This window comes from Maylandia zebra, linkage group LG18, assembly GCF_041146795.1.
Source record: "Maylandia zebra isolate NMK-2024a linkage group LG18, Mzebra_GT3a, whole genome shotgun sequence".
NCBI classification, from domain to species: domain Eukaryota; kingdom Metazoa; phylum Chordata; class Actinopteri; order Cichliformes; family Cichlidae; genus Maylandia; species Maylandia zebra.
This window is the reverse complement of record NC_135184.1, coordinates 8,066,358-8,085,736: the sequence shown is the minus strand read 5'-3', so window position 1 is coordinate 8,085,736 and position 19,379 is coordinate 8,066,358. Positions and strand designations below refer to the sequence as shown.

At 37.9% G+C, this 19,379-nt stretch overlaps 1 protein-coding gene across 2 annotated transcripts in view; it reads right to left on the bottom strand.

The window, feature by feature from the left end:
• Nucleotides 1–19,379, bottom strand: part of LOC101472388 (contactin-associated protein-like 4) — a 125,636-nt gene that overhangs the window by 48,010 nt on the left and 58,247 nt on the right. For both annotated transcript variants that reach the window (XM_076876757.1, XM_014410202.3), the window contains exons 3-10: nt 19,147–19,340; nt 14,090–14,237; nt 12,327–12,533; nt 7,986–8,161; nt 7,703–7,849; nt 4,830–5,097; nt 3,360–3,509; nt 2,896–3,067 (exon numbers count right to left, since the gene is read on the bottom strand). In XM_076876757.1, the coding sequence (XP_076732872.1) occupies nt 2,896–3,067; nt 3,360–3,509; nt 4,830–5,097; nt 7,703–7,849; nt 7,986–8,161; nt 12,327–12,533; nt 14,090–14,237; nt 19,147–19,340 (1,462 nt within the window). The remainder of the gene's footprint in view (nt 1–2,895; nt 3,068–3,359; nt 3,510–4,829; nt 5,098–7,702; nt 7,850–7,985; nt 8,162–12,326; nt 12,534–14,089; nt 14,238–19,146; nt 19,341–19,379) is intronic.

Sequence of the window (19,379 nt, the reverse complement as noted above, 5' to 3'; positions counted from 1 at the left end):
AAGACAAGTGGAAGCAGAAAAAAAACAAGCAAGCATGCTACTAACTTTAGCCGAGTCATTTAGACAGCTGTTTAATATGCTGCTGAGAATATAGCCCAGAAGAAGCGGATAGTATAGCTTTTATTTTGGAAAGAGACATTTCTCTGTAATAAACTCTCTTTTCCAAAGATGAGTGATTCCTCAATCAGATACAGGGCTCGCAATATCGCTAGCCCAACGTCCTGGAGCTAGCGATTTTTTTCAGTCGGGGTACCAAAATCTATCTCTGCCCTGCCCGTCGGGCTATTGTAGGAAGGAAAAATATATGTCAATGCTTTTGCATTCTTTCAGAAATGTAGCTGGGTAATTATGTCATTGGCATCGGTGAGCCACTGTCAATATGTGACATATTGAAATCGCGTTTGAATTTGCGCTTGTTTTTTTGCTTTCACTTTGCAATCGCGCGAACTGTGTTTAGAGAGCGACAGCACTGATCTGTGAGTGATGATAATTTGCGCACCAATTCCTCTGACATCGTCTTATTAATTGTTAGCTTACTATGCAAACATGACAAGTGAAATCTCCCGCAGCTTAAACATGTGAGAGGTTGATTGCGCAGAGAATCGCTGAGCTTATGTGAGTACGTGTGTAAAAGCAGCAGGATTTATATTTGACTACGATGACCTGGATGACTGAGAAGCTTCACAGACAGATATATATTTTAGTTCTGCTGAGCCAAATAAGACAGGTCAGGGTGAAGAAGTGACAGCCAAAGAAAAGCTTACCACAAAACGGAGAAGTTATGACAAATCAGACTATAAGGCAAAAAGAAAGTGCAGCTTTATGGTTTCATGGACAAAAGAATTTCTGTGGCTGCAATATGACGAGCTAAATAACCAGGGCTGCACATAAGTGGTCCGCAGGTGCGCATTCGCTGTCAAAATAAAAAACACGCACAAGGGTTAGGGTTAAATTTAAAAACTGTACTTTTGAGTTAAAATATATATTTATAATTTTAATAAATGACAAATTAAAAAGGCATGAACATTTTTTTTGTATCGAAAAAATATCAAACCGTGACACCAAAGTATCGAACCGAACCGTGAATTTTGTGTATCGTTGCACCCCTAATAAATATATGATTTTAGCAAGCCCCCTTTTTTTAATAAGAAATTGCTTATTATGTTTCGTGACAACAGCTGCAACCCTGCTAAATGCCATCACATTCTTATTATGCTGTATGAAGTAAATGCCTTAAATTGTTTGCCTTTTATATATTGCATTACTTGCACTAAACTATTATAACTGTTTGCGTTTTCAGCAGATGACACCTGTTGTCACTAGGATGGCCAAGTGATTTAGGTATCGCACTGTTATGAACGTTTCTTCTTGTGGCTCTCGGTCTCACGCCTGGTACAGTAAAGGCCATAAACTAAAGTTCCACTTGATAAATGGTCCTGTCACGTTACTGTAATAGAGAGTTCTGCTTGACAAAGCATGTATGAAGTTCAGTGGGGGCTTTTTTTCAATTAAATTATAAAGAGATGAAACAAGTGGTCTTACAACCTCTGGCAAAATTACAGAATCACCACATGTGGAAGATGTTCATTTAGATTTTTTACTTTGAAGGAAATAAACTAATGACATAGCTGATCATCTATGTATGTCTATGTATGTATGCCTATTTTTATATATATATATATATATATATATATATATATATATATATATATATATATATATATATATATATATATATGCATGCATTAAATGCTATATTGGTATAGATGCTTTTTGGGGGCAGATATAAATCAAATCAACATGCAATCAATTAGGCCTTGTTTACATAGCACTTCTCAGACAAATCAGATGCTATTGAAAGAGCTTTTCAAGTGATTAGGATGCCCTCCTACAACAGTCATGTTTCTGATTCATGTTTTAGATTACATCAGGCTTATAACTGTCCACTTTTCTTCTTAGAGAAGTGAACATATCATGCATTAACAAAACACACAATTCTTTGTGCAATCTGTCTTGGCATTTATTTAATCTCAGTGTTGCTCAGTTGCTCCTACATTCCAACCAAACACTGGCCCAGTCCCATCTCCACCTAAAGTCTAATCACTAAGGCCTAATCACTTAATCCTCACAGACTTAACTGACTCAAGAAGCAATTGACATAAGACCTTGAGGGTTCAAATCACACCTCTGGTATAAGTACAAAATCTCATGCTCATACTTATATATGGTATAGAAAACATAATGTGTTCCTAAGATTTAAATAGGCCAGTGGTACCCATATTATAGTAATACAGATTCCAATTCTTTGAGCCTATCTCAGCTAAACAAACTGCTAAGGAAAAGGTTTGAGTCAGTCTTAGTATTTTTTCTTCTAATCATGCAAGTATGTAAGTACATAATACTTTGAAGTGGAATTTAAAAGAACAATGTGTCATGCCACATTGGTTGTAAAAAAAAAAAAAAAAAAAGGGGAGACAGTATTATGTTTTTAAAATACATTTTTACCAAACTACTAAAACTTTCCATGGTTGGCTTTTACCTGATATTCTTGCCAGGAAAGTGGTTATGAAGGCAACACAGTTAAGATGCAATGGACAACAATCTTTGTGGGGTAAAATCAGACAGAATTATTTTGAAATAGAACATTTTGGTCCCTATTCCTACCAGAAAATGTCACTGTCAGCACTGCAATTATGGACAGCTTGCAATTTGTACACCAAAGCTTCACGATGATTTATTCTATGAATAACTGCTGTACTTGTAACAGACTGCACTCTGACATAAATATTTCCAGATTATCATTTTTCATATCTCTGCTAAATATCAGAGGGCTGCGTCAGAGCTAAGAGAAAACACTAATGTGCCTTAACAAAAGCAGAGTTTTTGAAAACTGACCTGTCAATGATTCCACAAATGTCAATCTGCAGGTTGCTGTAGTTTCCAAGTTGCTTTTCCTGCACCTTAATCAGGTCCAGGTTTTGATTGTCCACAGTAAACAAACGCATGCAGCCCTGGAAGACACTAAACAGGTTTCTGCACTTCTGACTGCCATCTTCAACAGGACAACCTGAACAGAAGAGAATCACAGCAGATGGCAAGAGTTAATAAAATAAAAGTGCACCAAAAAACAAATACAACAGATTTGTAGAGATGAACTGAGATGTGTATTGTATGTGGAAAACCCCCCTAAAACATTGCTGTATTGTGATGCAAACTGTGACTGTAACTGACTAACTAATGCACTGTGGACAGAGAATTCTATATATTTTTTGGTTTATTACAAAGTTTCTACATTTTATGCTCACTGATGCTTGAGTGGGTATAATTGCATGGAATGACACAGCTGAACTGTGTCTTACCGCCGAAGAAGAGGTGACTTTCTACAGTGACAGGAAACGATGGGCTGGCTTGAGAGCTGTCTCTTTCCTCTTTATCCACTGTGATGGTTAGACGACCTTGTCTGGAATTCAGCTCCACTGAATGCCACTGACCGTCATTCAGAGAAGCACCTGGAAAGCAAACATCCATTAACACACCGCTGAAAATAAAATCTTTCCCGTGTGCCATGGTTGCACATCGAGCCATTAAAACCTTCGACAGATGTTGGGAACACTTTTTTCCCCCACATGGAAACCAAGCGTGGGTAGCAATGACCAAATTATATATCCTATCATACACCGTCTACTACACAAATACACCTAATTTAGATATATACCACTTTTCTTCTTGGAAACAGCTTGTAAATCATTTCTTTTTATAAAACATAATGTTATAAACTGATTGTTTCCTTGCTCATCACTTCACATGTGCCACAGAGGGGAAGGGCCGTATCTAACACATTGATTGCAGCAAGTGAGCTTCCCACTTCCTACATCCTCTGAGTGATCGACTTGTATCAAATACAGACGGCACTGTGCCAGCCCTGTGGATCTGTATGTTATTAGGAGTTAAGGGAATAAATCAATATCTCATTATCTCCACTGTTTTCCTTACTTGCACTTCTTTGCTCAAGAAGACATCCTAATCATCCTACAATGCCATTTGCTGTTTGTAACATTGCTGAGTGACCAGAGGTTTAAAAATTAGGACAATGCAGAGCATAAATATTACATCTAAACATTTCAAAGCATGAAATGCAAAAATATTTGTCAGAAAAAGATTGGCTTATGTTTCTACATGAACTGAGATGATCTTTTTTCTCCATGTGCCATTAATAGGTCAGGCTGTTGAAGGATACTTTTGTCTGTCTTAATTGCTTTTCCAAAACCTCAATTAAAACAGCAAACATTTGTATATCAACACTGACGTCTGATCAATGCGACTCACCTTCTGTTCACATTGTTTCCTTTTTCCCTGTAACTTGTTTTGTGTGACTAGTAATGAACAAGATAAATACAGCTAAGCAGTGTCTGGAGACGTTCTGCTACAGTTGTGTCCTTGTGTTGATCACACTGCACATTTGTCACTGTAACCCTAGAAACTACATGCCAGCCATGCATCGCCCACTGATCACAATTACCTACCATTGTTACAGGATATAACAAAATAAATAAATAAATCAGTGTGAAAAACAATGATTGTTATATTTATTGTGCTAGAACTGGGTAGGGATTATTATTCTTCAAGGTATCTGGTCATTTCATGTCTTTTTACTGATATGAAGTTTAAGTCTAAATACTTGAAATTAGATGGACAGAAGTCATAGCTCACTGCTCTTCAAAGTGCAGTGAGTGTGGAAAAATAATGATTTGACATTCGTGTGATCGGTTCTAGCAACTTTACAGTTGATCTGTGGATCTGAAGGTGCTTGGGATTTGCTTTAGACTGACCTGCACTGAGCTCCAGCAGCGCCCTGCCGCTTTTATGGATCTGTAGTTGGAGTCTGGCCTCACTCAGGTACAACCAGGCCACGCCTCCTTGTTGAGGGAGTTCAAAACTAAGCAGAAGCCCCTTCTTATTCCAAGTCCTGAACTGAAAGCCTATAGATACGCCCCCTGATGAAGACATTGTAGTCCCCGGTAACTGAAGGAAGCTCTCAGGCCCAGTGAACGTCACCGCAACAGAAACTGGCTCAGCACACGAAAAGGTGACATTGCCCTGAGAGGGAAACACGCAGAGTGGAGAGAAAGAGGAGGTGTGACAGAAAAAAAGATACTATAGAGATAAAACAACATAAAACATGAATATTAATCAGCTACAGAGGGCGTGCTGATCTGACCTCATGTCTCCGTGATCTCATCAGCAAGTCTCCTTAAAGAGGACATTGGTATTACCATAATGATAACAGCAGAGCTTAGGATAAGATTAGAAAAGCAAACTCTAAAATGCCAAAGTCACCTAGTGTGGAGGTAAAAGAGATTAAAAAAAAAAATGGAAATAAAATGAAGAGAGCATAGAGCATGGCCAGTACTGCAATATCTGACATCTCTGTTACAGTCCATTGTTTTGAGTAGTGGTAATGACGCGGGGTTCACCGCTAAAGCTGCGGCAGTAATTTATTATAGTCCTGACTCTCTGCTGGGAATTTCAGTCTGCTATCTTTACAATGCTCTGGAAACACAGATGACATCTAAAAGCCCTTTGTGGTGCAGTTAAAGTGATGTACAATTATTCATGTTGGAGTGGGCTTTGCTGCTGCACAACACAAAGTAAAGTTACCTTAAAAACCCTCAAAAGCCTTCAGCATCGGCACACCATTCTTCCTCCATTTACACTCTTATTTTCTTCTTATTATTGTCTCCTCAAAGAGCTGTAAGAAGACCCATTTAGTGCCTGTAGCAGATTAGACCACAGCTTTGCAGTTAGTACCTTAAGAGCTGCAGGACCACTCAAATCTTCAGCCATGCGTGTAAATCTTTGAACCTGTTTACCAAGAATTCATGTTTCTTTCTGCTGTTTGGCCCTATACTGTAATGAGAGAGCACATATTACTTCATCACAAGCGCTTCACAGCTCCCAGATGAGCTTGATCCACTCATTGCAAATGCAAAAAACTCTAAAGGCCATAACTCCCACAATGACGAGGCATAAGTGAGTCTAACCACACAACACTGCTTTGTCTTGGCTTCATTAACCAGCTTAGTAGGTCCTTAAGAGCAGCACAAGCATATAGTTCAACCAGCACAGCTTACAAAGCTTGAAAATTTAAGGATAACCTAAATTTACAGTTATGGAAAAAAAAAATTCAAATTCAAATTCAATTCAAAAAGAAAGTAAACCCTTTTTAATTTTAAAGGTTTACATATCAGGACATAATTTTAAAAATCTGCTAAACTACTAATCCTTTGTAAGTCTCAAAATCACGTGAAGACAACCTCAGATGAAGAGTGCCCCGCATATTGCAACATGACAGTATTTATTTAACAAAAATGCAAAATGCAGGAATATGTCGTTAGAAGTTCCATAACCATAGATTGCAGCCTAATCAAATTAATGAATTAATTAATCATCATCGAAGGGGACCAAAGGGGAGATGTGTGGCCATAATGCACATTTTGCAAAGACACAACAAAGCATATTAGCACAAACACCTCATACCACCTGTCAAGCATGTTGGTGGAGGTGATGATTTGGGCTTGTTGGATCATAAAGTCAACCATGAACTCTGCTTTCTGGTCATGCACCAAGAAAATGAACCTGAGAACACAATGACCTCAACCTGACTAAAATGTTGTGGTACGACCTTAAGAGAGCTGTGTATAAAGCCTTTCATCATTTTAACAGCAGAAATGAATCTGCTGAACACACTTTGAAAATAAACAGTAAAATGGTATTTGGATGGTCATAATGACATGATAGCAGACACATCGCATAACTGACACTTTTCACCTTAGTTTCAATGAAATGTGATTATATCAATGTATTAAAAAGATAATAAAACGATTCTATTTCTTTAAACATTTCAGCAGGTTTAAATTATTCATAGTTTAAAGAAAGACAAAATTAGGTCAAGGGTAGCTTTTTTTCAGGTGTGCTCTAATTCTTACTTGGCTGGCAGAAGCAACACTAGTGGGCTGAACCTGTGAAAGCCACAGCTGCTGGGAAGGGAGCTGTCATGCAGGGTCCATAGTTCTATGCGTAGCTCACTGTTAAAGACTTGGACTAATGTCAGCTGGTTATGGTGCAGACTGATGCAAATGCTCTTAACACTCTAAGTCTTCAGTTTGGTTGGTAGAACTGTTGACGTAATGTCCTTACTTTTATCTTTGATATTTGTCTCTACAGTTGAATAAAGCCACTAAAATGGCCTCAAAAACAGAAACCTGGTGTTCACTACATGATGTATAAACACAAACACTGCAGTGCCTTAAAGGATCATTTAACATACATGCAAATCTTGCAGGCCCCAGTCTGCAGTGTGCCTGTATGAAATTGGTGAAAAACAAGAGCCCGAAATGTTTTTTACATTTCCTTTTCTTTCATTACAGTTTTTCTGCAGGTGAGCACCTTTTTTGATTTACTACACAATGCACACTCTACCATGGGCTCTTCAAATGTTTTTATTATAAAAACCTATTCCTTGCTTTTATGGGGAGAAGCCAACATGCATGTTTTCAGTTTTTTTCCCCCTTTCTTAAAGTCCTTTTCTTAAAAACAAAATACAGTTTTCACTGAACCATCTGATGAAGGAGAAAAAACCCCCCAAATCATTAAAAAAGTCAGGTTGTGTTTAAATTGTGTTACACAGGTTAAAATTACTTACCGAAATAGTAACTTGTTGTTTTTTGTTTTTAGCTAGTTCTATCAGGTTGTGGCCATTATACAGCAGATTTTCCAGGCACCCGTTGAAGTTCTTCTTGGAGGTTACTGGTTTCTGAGAGACTTCACTCTGAACTGCCCCCAAACTCAGCTGTATGAAAACAATGATACACAAATAAACTGATTATTTTAAAAGAAGGAAACATAATATCTGCAACTCATCTTCTGCACTTTTGTTTGCACAAAAGGTAGAAGCTAAATTTAACCCTTTCTGTATTTGAAAATACCTGTTCAATGCTCCAGTGGCTGAATTCTGCAGGGATTTGAACCCTCTCTGTGTGTTTATCCACAGTGAGGTTTAGGTGAGAGCCACGCCGCTCCACTGCTACATGATGCCAGTGCTGATCATCCAACAGGCTGCCAAGGGAAACAAGGCGCTGGGGTTCAGTGGATGAAGTCCTGCCTGTAAAAGGGGTCAAGGAAAACAAAACAGCACTTAGGAGGACAAGGATTATTTCTGATTTGACTGTTTTACTCAGGATCCCACTGAGAGGTTCATACAAAGGTCTGTATGAACCTCTATTCTCCATGATGTCTCCTGAATATATCTGCATACTAGCGTCTAATGCCAAACTCATAATAATGCCTAATCTAAAAAACCACAGTGGAAACATGGTGAGAAATAAATTAATCATAGAAGAGCACCACCAGGTCTTAATTAGTGGATAGATTTTTTGCATCCTCCAAAGAACTGCGAGAGAAACTTTCTGCTGAGAGGAGAAACATTAGAAAGAGCTGAACACGGTCAGTCATTAAAAATGTATAAGAAACAGTTTAGAGACAGACAATTCCAACTTCAGAGAGAGAAACACAAAGTTTGGAGAAAAAAAGAAGACAAGCTCTGATGCTTTGTCTGTCCTGTTAATGCAACTATTGGAATGAGTCTTTTTATTACAGTCTGGACAAATAGAAAGAGACAGCTCAATCAATATAAGAGGAAGGATGGCACGGCTTAAAGACAAATAGGTTCTCTTTATAGGCATTGATTAATGCAGCCCTTATTATGTTGTGAGCAGCAAGAAGGAGAGGAAGAGGACCTTATGATAGAGTGTGACAGATGATTTGATTGAAGCTTGAATAACAAGAGAAAACTGGCATCACTATGAAAGACGAAAGGGCAAACAAAGAGAAAATAAAGGAATTTTAATAAATACAGTCTTGCCCTCTCTTCCATTATTTGTTACTTTTTCTTCCCTTTTCACTGTGACTCCCATCCCATCCTTATCTCCTCTCCCTTTTTTAGCAGTACAGAGCTCATGAGGGGGAACAAAATAAGATATATTTTTTCTAAAGCAGCAAAAAGAATGCACAAGTAGATGATGACTACCAATGCGTTGAATTTTTGAAGAAAGTAAGAAAAATCATGCTGCAAAATTCTATGCTATTCTTAAATGTTTTGAGCTCCATTTTTATTTAAACTGTGATGCAGGGGTCATCAGAAATCAATAGGTTACTTCCTGATGGGAGCAAGAATGCACACAGCAAATATTAACAAGGACCAGGTCACCAGATATAAAAAATTCAAAGGGTAGGGTGATGGAGGCAAAGAAGAAAGGTCATGGAGTCTTAAAAAAAAAGTAAACGTCACTATACGCATTATGTTTCATTGTGTGACATATCAACATGAAGCCCAGAAAATCAGGCTGTGGTGATGAATAAGAGCAAGGAAAATCTTTGGATAAATAACTGAAAAAAATGACTATGGCATATTTTATTAATGACTAAGAGGGTCAGACAGGATGTGTTTACCTCTTTTTCACAGCATTTGCTGAACACTTGCTGCAGACTAAGTCTATATGATGTGTTGTTGACTGTACCTTATTATGCAGGAAGATGTTTTTCTTCAGGAGCAGCTGTCAATGTATTTGACTCGAAACATATTTTGCAAACTTTGGGATACCAAATAGTTATCAGCCTGGTAAGGTATTAGGAAACTCTCATGGGGTTTAAAAGTGAGTCGAGAGGACTTGGCCAGTCATTACAGGGTGCAAATGGTCCATACATATTCTAACGTCATCTGCTGGCAGTATTTTGGAGTTTCTGTGAATCTGTCCTTCTGTGTTAAAGGGATTAACAAGTATCCAAACATGTTAAAAAGATGTCTTACAGCTCACATCATGTACTGGAGCTTGAAAAAAGAACAATCACTATGTTTGTTTTCCTAAACTGACAAAAGTAAGAGACAAAGACTGAACTGAGTTCAGTCAAAGCCACATCTTTATATGGTATTTACAGGTTTATAGTAGATAAATATAAAGCAGCAGTAATAATAAATCGTGAACAGCAGTCACAAATGTTAAAATAATCTTTCAAATGCCTGTAAACGGACTCCTAGACTGTATTTATAACTAGAGGCTGAAAACATCTCCGTATATCGGTATGGTATTTATAGATGAAAATTAAAACTGTGAAGAAGAGACAAGGGAAACACCGTTCAACCTTGTTATCAGTGTTGCAGTTGCATCGCTGGCCTGCCAGAGAGTACTTCCCATTTGGCAAATGTTTGGACTGTCACAAACACAACAACAAGCTGATCTGAGTAAAGTGGGAGAGAATCTGGGGAAATCTGTTTCTTTAGTATTTTTTAGGTAAATATGGCCTAATATCTAGAATATTAGTAGTATTTTGATTAAATGTTTTTAAGTCTGTTTAAGAGATAAAAAGTCTGTTTTTTAAAAACAGACTTTTTGATTAATTCAATTTTATCATCATATCATATCATTTTAAATCATGAAATATGCAGAAAAAATAGGATGGGGTGAAGGATCTATTGCTTTATTAAGTATTCAGGTTGTGTATCATGTTTTTAAAAAGTAACTAAGTCATAAAGTAATTACTTTTGAAAATAAGTAATCAGTAAAGTAACAGGATTACTTTCTTGGAGAAGTAATCAGTAATTAGTAACTAATTACTATTTTCAAGTAACTGACCAACACTGGTTATGACAGAAATTTCAATTCTGTTTTCCAGAACAGTGTTGCTGTTTCCTGTGTCGGCTGTTACTTAAGTATGCTGACAGCATACTTGGCTGTGATCTCAAGTAATGATGAATCTGCCTAGTGGGATGAGATCAACCACCTGCCTTTCTGGTGTAAGAAGAACAATCTTGAGCTGAACACCTGTAGGCCGAGGTGATCACTGTGAGAAATATCAGGAAACAGGAGAAACGCTTCCATCGTCATAGCAAAAATGGAGCCCAGGTGGAGGGGCTGGATAACTTTATATAGCTTGGTGTTCTCCCAGGACCTGTCATTAACACCCCAGTGAGGAAAGTCCATCACACGTCTACTTTATTACCTTAGATAATTAAAGGAGTGCAAACACCCACCAGGCAGCATGGTGGTGCAGTGGTTAAAACTCTTGTCTCACAGCAAGTTTGAATCCACCTGGCTGGGGTGTTTCTCTCTGTGTTTGTGTGGTTTCTCTCTGAGTACTCTTGTTTGTTTTTAACTCATAGTCCAAAGACATGCACTTAGTAGGGTTAGGTTAACTGATGATTCTAAATTGCCAATAGGTGAGAGTGAGAATTACTGTCCTATCACAATGGATTACACTTGTGTATGCAAGAAATTTGAGTACACGGTTTTGAAATTATGCTAGTTTTTAATTTAATTGGCTGCAAGGTTATTCCTTTTGTCTGTTAAAAAAAGCGCTGACATATTTAAGGATAAGCTCATGGACACAAAGGTGTATTTAGCTGCTAATGGAAAAGGGAAAGATGTTCAGAGGTTCGTGAAATGGAGCAAGAGACAGAAGACTGATAGATGGATAACGTACTTCAGCAACCAGATGGGCTTCCCGATGAGAGATGTGCCATATGGTGATGATTCAGCAGGGCAGCCAGACAAACTCTGCTTTAACCCCATTTACACACACACACACACACACACACACACACACACACACACACACACACACACACACACACACACACACACACACACACACACACACACACACACACACGCCGTGCATCAACTCTCGCACAGTCCAGCCCTAACACATGCTACGCTGAACGGGAGCCATCCATCATGGCTGTAACTAGACAGAGACGCAAAAGCAGAATTTGGAGCCAAGATTTAAACCAATCAGGTGCCAGTATACATGCCATCGATCTGATCCACCGAAAGCCAATCTTAGTAATTTTAGTGGTTTTTATATTGTCCTCAACCTTTAAACAGATGTTCTGCACTAACACAAACAAGTGACTTACAAATATAAAAATACTTTCTATCTTATTAAATCGTTGTTTAGACATAAGCTGTCAGATTGGAACATATTTTAAATTTAAAGAAATTTAAATGTGAAACATAACAATATAAGGCAGTAAACTTTTCATATAATAAAGGTGTTCTTGGTTTTGATACTTCCAATTCAGTTATATTTCTGTAGCTCTGGTTAACAACTTATCTCAACGTGCTTCTTATTTTAAAGACTTTACAGTATTATTTTCTATCAACTTTTCAGCTGATGAAAATAGCATTCATACTGAAATCTCAGCCATACCCAAGTATATTATTAACGGATGTAAATGTTCTTGATATCAGTTAATAGATCTGTGTGTTTACCTTTTCTCAGCAGCAGTAGTAGCTTTCCTCTCTCTAACTCCAGACTGAGGCTGAGTCCTTCCTGTCCCTCTGCCTGCAGCAGTGTCCCAGAATTCCTCAGGGCTTTAAACTTCAGAGTGACAACATCTCTGGATGTCCGCTTAAGCCCAGAAGTCAACCAGTACAACAGACCGCTGCTGCCACCATCAAAGCTAACCACATCAGAGGCTGAAAATGAACGAAAACATCAGTAGAGAACTCAGGACTTTATGTTCAGAAGTCAGTGCTGTAAAGGAAGGGAGCAATCAGATCGAGACATAAGCTCAACTATAATCATGCACCTGACTTGACCAGCTCAAACTGTGATTGTTCTTTCACTGTTAAGGAATATAGCCCTCACATTTTACTAGCCAATAAGAAATGATGTGTTTTAAATGTATGCATTACACACAATCTTACGAGGGTAACACAAAAATGCAAGTGTATCACTTGCTGACATGTAAAAAAGGCTGAATGCAACTACTTTGTAACAAGATAACTTACAAGAAAATTCACCACCTTGTATTTTTTTTTAAAAAACAGATGTATAAAACAGCCTTTTCCCCAAAAGGTTTGTATACTCTACACATTTAACTGTCAGCATGACTAAAGTAGTTAAGCTGTGAAAGCAGAAGTGACATGTGGTAATTTTTGTTTTCAATGCAAACAGCGGATATATCCACTAAAGAAACTGTGAGATACTTGACGTTTATTCAGAGAAAAAATCTGTGTTTTGAAATGTGAAGCTGCAAAAGTTACACGCATGGCTGAAAACTAAGTTGTGTGATGTGGGCTTGCTATCACTTTAATTCATTCAGTTAATCTGTGAAATCTGCAAAGCGAAAAGTAGAGCCAACTAAATTGTTATCACAGTATGTTTTCTGGCTTGAGGAACGCGTGAAATGGATGGTTGTCGAGGTTGATTACAGAGGTGAAAATTAAAAACATGAGCGAGGGAAACAATAGCTGGCAGGCTTTAGGCGCCATGGTGTATTTAAAAAACACACACACACAACAAAATGTTACAATATCAAGAAGGGTGATAATTGATGTGCTAACATCTTGGTTGTAAAAATAATAAAAACCAAGAACACGACGCGACATAATGAAGCGTGAAACTTAGAAAACAAGAAAAGTTGAAGTATTCAGAGGATACAGAACAACACATACTTAGAGTAATGGTGAAAAAACTTTTTGAAGCCAAATTTTTTTTATTGAAGATACATTATTAAAAATGCCACAATATTTCTTGTTAATTAGAGGCTAGAAAAAACTTTGCATTTCATTTCTTTTGAAAACCTTCTTTTCAGTCATTCCACTAATTTATCTTTGTTACTTTTACTTAAGTTTCTTTTAATAACTGTGATAAATTTATAGCCCTTGGATATGATTAAACATAGCTTTAACACACAGTGAATAAATAACTTAGAATATATCAATAATCTAATAATGCTAAGTGGCTCTGCTAGTGTTTTATAAATGATCCCTATTCTTACAATTCTAATTACATTAGTTTTATATTTCTGCTTTGTACACTTACTCATTTCACTTACTTGGTTATTTGAGTTAAAAACTTTGGACCTGTGTAGTTTTGTTATGTCGTCTTAGAAAGCTTCAATTCTTTAATACAATTAGGAGAGAAAGTATTAAAATGAATGAATAAAGTTATTTGATCTGAATCTGATTTGATCTCCTTACAAATCTGTAAAGATTTTCATTTGTCTAGTAAAGAATATACGACTTACTGTAAGGACATCCATAGGTCTCCAGCCGGAGTCCAATCCGACCGTTTGGATTCCAGTCCAGAGGAATGAGACGGATAAAGCGGGCGATCGCCGGCTGCTGCAGCTTGTAGTGGACCACACTGTCTGCGTTACTGTTACCTGGAAAAGACTAAAATCACAGACAAAAGATCATGTGCTGCACTATTCTTACATGAAAAAGCTGTAATTTACTTTTCAGCATATAGATTGATTGGTCTCTGTGGTTTCTGTTTACATCCCCTTCAGTTTGGCTTATCCTTTTTGTTCATTTTCACGGCAGATTTTTGTAGCATTAACTATTTACTTTCTGCACATATATATATATATATATATATATATATATATATATATATAAAAATTATACATATACATATTACTCAACTCCTAAATCTGAGTTACGTCTTTTATTGCATAGTTTTGGCTTTTGCTTTTCCATGCTTTAATGAAAGTTTCTTTTTGGAATTCTAGACTGCATCTTTGCTGCTTGGTTCGCCACAGGGACTCTCTTCTCTCTTCCTGTGTATCAATCTGCTGTGTAAACACTCTTACAATGGATTTTGAATTGCTTTGTGCGATTGGGAGTCAGCTCCCACTTTTACTTTGTTATACAGACCAGCGGTCCCCAACTTTTTTTGCGCCACGGACCGGTTTATGCCCGACATTATTTTCACGGACCGGCCTTTAAGGTGTCGCGGATAAATACAACAAAATAAAACTAGTACCGGTACCGAAAAAAAGAAGATTTATTCATAACACACGTGAAAAGACCCAGGAAAACAGAGTTAACGATAAAAACGATAACAAAATAACGCTGAAAACCGATAAAAACCCTGAAAACCATACATTTCACACCTGAGCCTCAACTCTCGCGGCCCGGTACCAAACGACTCACGGACCGGTACCGGTCCGAGGCCCAGGGGTTGGGGACCGCTGATATAGACCACTAGGTGACTACTTTCACTGTTTTAAATCTGGTATGCAACATTTGCAGTGCATCTCTGGGTATATCTGCATCCATCATCACCAAAGAGCATTAGCATATAATAATACAGGTGTGCAAATACAGTGAATATCAATCATTTTAACAAGACTAAGTCAACAGCCTCCTCTGCTGACACAATTGTGACCATGAACAAAAGGCTAACATCAGCATGCTAACATGCTTACAGTGACAAATGACATAATATCTATCATAATGACAAAACTTCTAGGTGCAACAGATGCATTGAACAAAGTAAGATTCAAACGAAGTATTTCTTTAAGATATGTTTTTGGCCTGAAGTTTTAATAGGTATAGTTAGAAATCAAGACACAAATCACCCACACAGTATGAATCCTAACCTCCAGTCCACCTGACAGCTCAGGCAAGATCACATTTGGTGGAATTTAGGGGGAAATTAAATCCAGGGTCTCTTCCCTGTACCCTGTCTCCCATTGACTTCAGAGCATTTCACCAAGTATAAAGGTTATAAAGGTGGGCTGTATGTAACTAAAAGACACACCGCATTAAGCATCAGGTATCTGATTTAAGTACAAAAATGCATAGTGTTGAAGAGATCCTTAGAACTGCAGTGAAAATATAAACTGTAAAAACTGTAGCCTGGTGCCAAGACCCAATAAATGTTTCTGGAACATCTGAGTCTGAGAACTTGCACCGTCTTTGTGCAATGATGACACTTGTCTCATCAAAATTTCCATAATAGTTCATCACTTCCATAACCACAACTGTCTGTATAAAATTTCATTTCAATCACTCAAATGATGATTGGATTTTTCACACAAAACTGAGGAAATGAACAAATAAAAAAAAAGTTAATGGTATTTTGCTCTGATGTTGCTTTGGATTAACAATAAACAGCCTGCCTTTAAAAATGTGAACAGAAAATTGTTTCCTTCTTACTCCGGGCTGGGTGACAAATGGCTTAATTTGGTTTATTTTATTTATTTTATTTTTTTACAGCCATTCCATCTGGCAATCTATCATAATTACATGCATCCTGTGAAGTTGACACGCAGGTTAACTGGCTCCCGCACTACTGAAAAAAAAGCTTATACACCTAATTAACTCATTAACTTAGGAGAGTTGGATCTGCTTATATGGTGAAAAGAAGAATGATGTGTAACTTTAGTAGTGTATATATCTGTATGGTTGTGCCTGGATACTGCTCATGTTTTTAAAATAAAAGCTTCCTCTGTTGTTTCCGCTAAAAGGAACAAATTGGCTGCAGTGCTACACACACACACACACACACACACACACACACACACACACACACACACACACACACACACACACACACACACACACGCACTGATACACGATTCCAGCAAGCACACCATCATATTATAGTATATAAAATTAGCAGCATATGTGAACTGACAGTACTGTTCAGTGGACCCTAGGAGCTGTGTATGCTTGGGTTATGAGGAGGCCTTATTTTTAGACCAAGCAGCTGAACGCAGTTTTTTCATCTCAGCTGATGAACCAGAAGAGCATTCAGCCCAGCAAAGCCCAGACTTCGTGGATTGAGCAGCATCTCATTTACTTTAACAGTCAGAGAAGAGAAAGCCCTGGAAGAGTCCTTGGACACAAACACTCAGTTTTCTGTCTTGCATTGTTCATTCACTTGACATGGACAGGTGCACTAAGACTGCCCCTATGTTAGGCAACTGTAAATATCTGTTAGGTGTACAATTATATATTATTATTATTATTATTATTATTAACTTATATGAATGGGCTTTCTATCATTTACTCAAGACAGCTTAAAACTCTTGATTCATATAATTTTATTTATACAAAAGAGCCAAGACAAGAGAGAAAGCTGCCAAAGGAAGGTGACTGTCATTGTCTCTCGAGTATCTAACACGTTCTCATCCCAACAGGTAAAATACAGAGGACTTGCCACAGTCGTCTGTATTTTACCTGTTGGGAATGAGAGCGAGTTGGAATGAATCTATAAATGTGTTTTACTTGTGAAATAGAAAATAATAAACCTAACAAAGCATTATGTACGTTAAATCTGTTCACTTTCAGATCCTGAATCAGTTTGGAAAACACTACGTGATGGCCCCAACATGAAGCTATTTTATTGTTGAATTATCAGAAATACTTTGATGCGTTTGTGTTGGAATGGACAGCTGGATCCTGTGCTCTAAGCATCTCTTACCGCCACCAGCGGGTTTATATTGGAGTCAATTGAGAACCCAGAATGTTTCAAACAGACGAGGAAGGGTACCTTTTGCATCACTATGAGATGCCTAGAGGTGTGACAATGATACGCGTTGGGAATGATAATGGGCTGTTTAGTTCTCATTTGGGTCCACGTCTAATTTCTTCTCTTTGTCTTCTGGGTTTTTTCTGCTTTTTTCCTTGTCTCTCTTTTTGAGTACCCACTGTCTTACTTTGTAGAGTTACTTGCCGTGCTTACCCTATGTGCCTCCGGGAACAATGATACAATTTTAATATCTTCCCCTTAGTTTCCCTTTCTCATGGAAAGAAAGATACAACCCTCCCAGAAAAAGCAGCACCAAGAAGTGGTGTGGTTGATCCGGCTGCTTTGTCATCAACTTTTTCTCTGACAAGCTCTCTAAGCCTGGCTGACTAACTCACAAAAGTTCAGAAACACTTTGAAATGTGACTGGGATTGTGCAGAGTTTATGTAGAGCATCAGATCAACATGTTTTTAAGCTGTGAAGAGCTGTCCTCTGCTCTCTCTCACAGAAGATCCTCAGCACCGAGATTAACTCAATTCTTTTCACAGGAGGAAATTGCCACGGCTCGACTCCTAATCGAAAGCTTCTCTCTGCAGCACTGTAACAAATGCGGCTTCACCCCGGATAAATGGTCATGCTCACAGTGGAGCAGTATACCATATTTTGCATGTGTACTAGACTACTGGATTTGACATTAAAGCCACTGGAGACATATTTACAATGGGCTCACTGTTCTTACAGGATTTTTTCCTGTGTTTTTACAGATCACAAAAACTGAAAACTACTGAGTATCCCTCTGATACTGGCCCATATTTTCAAGTGCAACTGCAAGTCTGACAAGACACTTGCAAAGGGAAAACATCGAAGCAATGTGCTATGAGGGAATGCCTCACTGCTTCTTCAGTCCTAAAGAAGCAACTGACTCATTGACAGTCAAGATTTAAACTAATATAAAATGTGTGATTTATGTAGCATTACCATTCCTATAGCTGGGATTTATTTATCCCAAAGACTGCAGTATTTTATTTAATGTTCAAAGCAGTCAGGCAAGAGACGCAGCTTCTGAACCTTGTAGAAAGAAGTTAAAAAGTAAAGTATAAAACTATAGCCAGTAGCTGTGTTACTTAGCTTATAATGGAGACTGAAGGAAGCTAAAAACTGTGTGATGTTTGTAGTGTGCAAGTATCACAAACATGTAATTTCTATTCAAAAATCGAATACAGAAAACAATCCAACTATTATAACATCCTTTGAAGTTTTTAAAGTCACCCTCATGTCCATACCGTACATCAAGTGAAAGGACAGGTGAGACTGAATATGTGCATATGTAAAGACGTCCTTGAATTGAATTTAAAACAAAGTTGTAGTTTTCTTCAGTTTAGCATTCAGAAAGCCTTTAGATTAAATTGCACAGCCTCGGTCTCCTTGTCTCACTTGTGTCCGTCAACAGCAGCTTAAGTGTTTTGGCAACAGGTCAGCATAGTCAGCAGAGCCCTTTCATTGGTTCATCCATTATTAATGAGGAGTCAAAGGGCTTCTGATGACTGTGATTATCTCTGCAGGACTGACTGATTCGTGCAAATCAGCTCTACGAAACACCAAATCGTCTCTAAGTATGACTGTAGTGGTCCAGGAAAATTAGCTGCAATCAATAGGATTATTTTTTCAGTGTAATGACGCTTGTACATTTCTACTTGTGTAGTTTTAAAGGTATTTTTGCCATATAAGCTTTCGTTATACCTGTTTAAATTATTAAAATCATTAAAACACTTCTATAGTCTTCAGTTTGTTGTTTTGGGACTACTATTGCTCTGTAGACTCACCCCAATACTGTCCTCCTGTCTGTACTGCCTCCAGTTGTGCCCCGTGTCACTGAACATCAGCAGGTAAGACGTTAGCCAATCAGAGCTGCCATACCGGCCCTGTGTGGCGACAGCTGTGATCTTGGTCCGCTCACCCAAGTCAACCTCGAGCCACTGATATCGGTCTGAAATAATAGGTGACCAACCTCCAGCTCCTGCAGAGACACAAAAATGATAAAAACAAAAGATTGAAA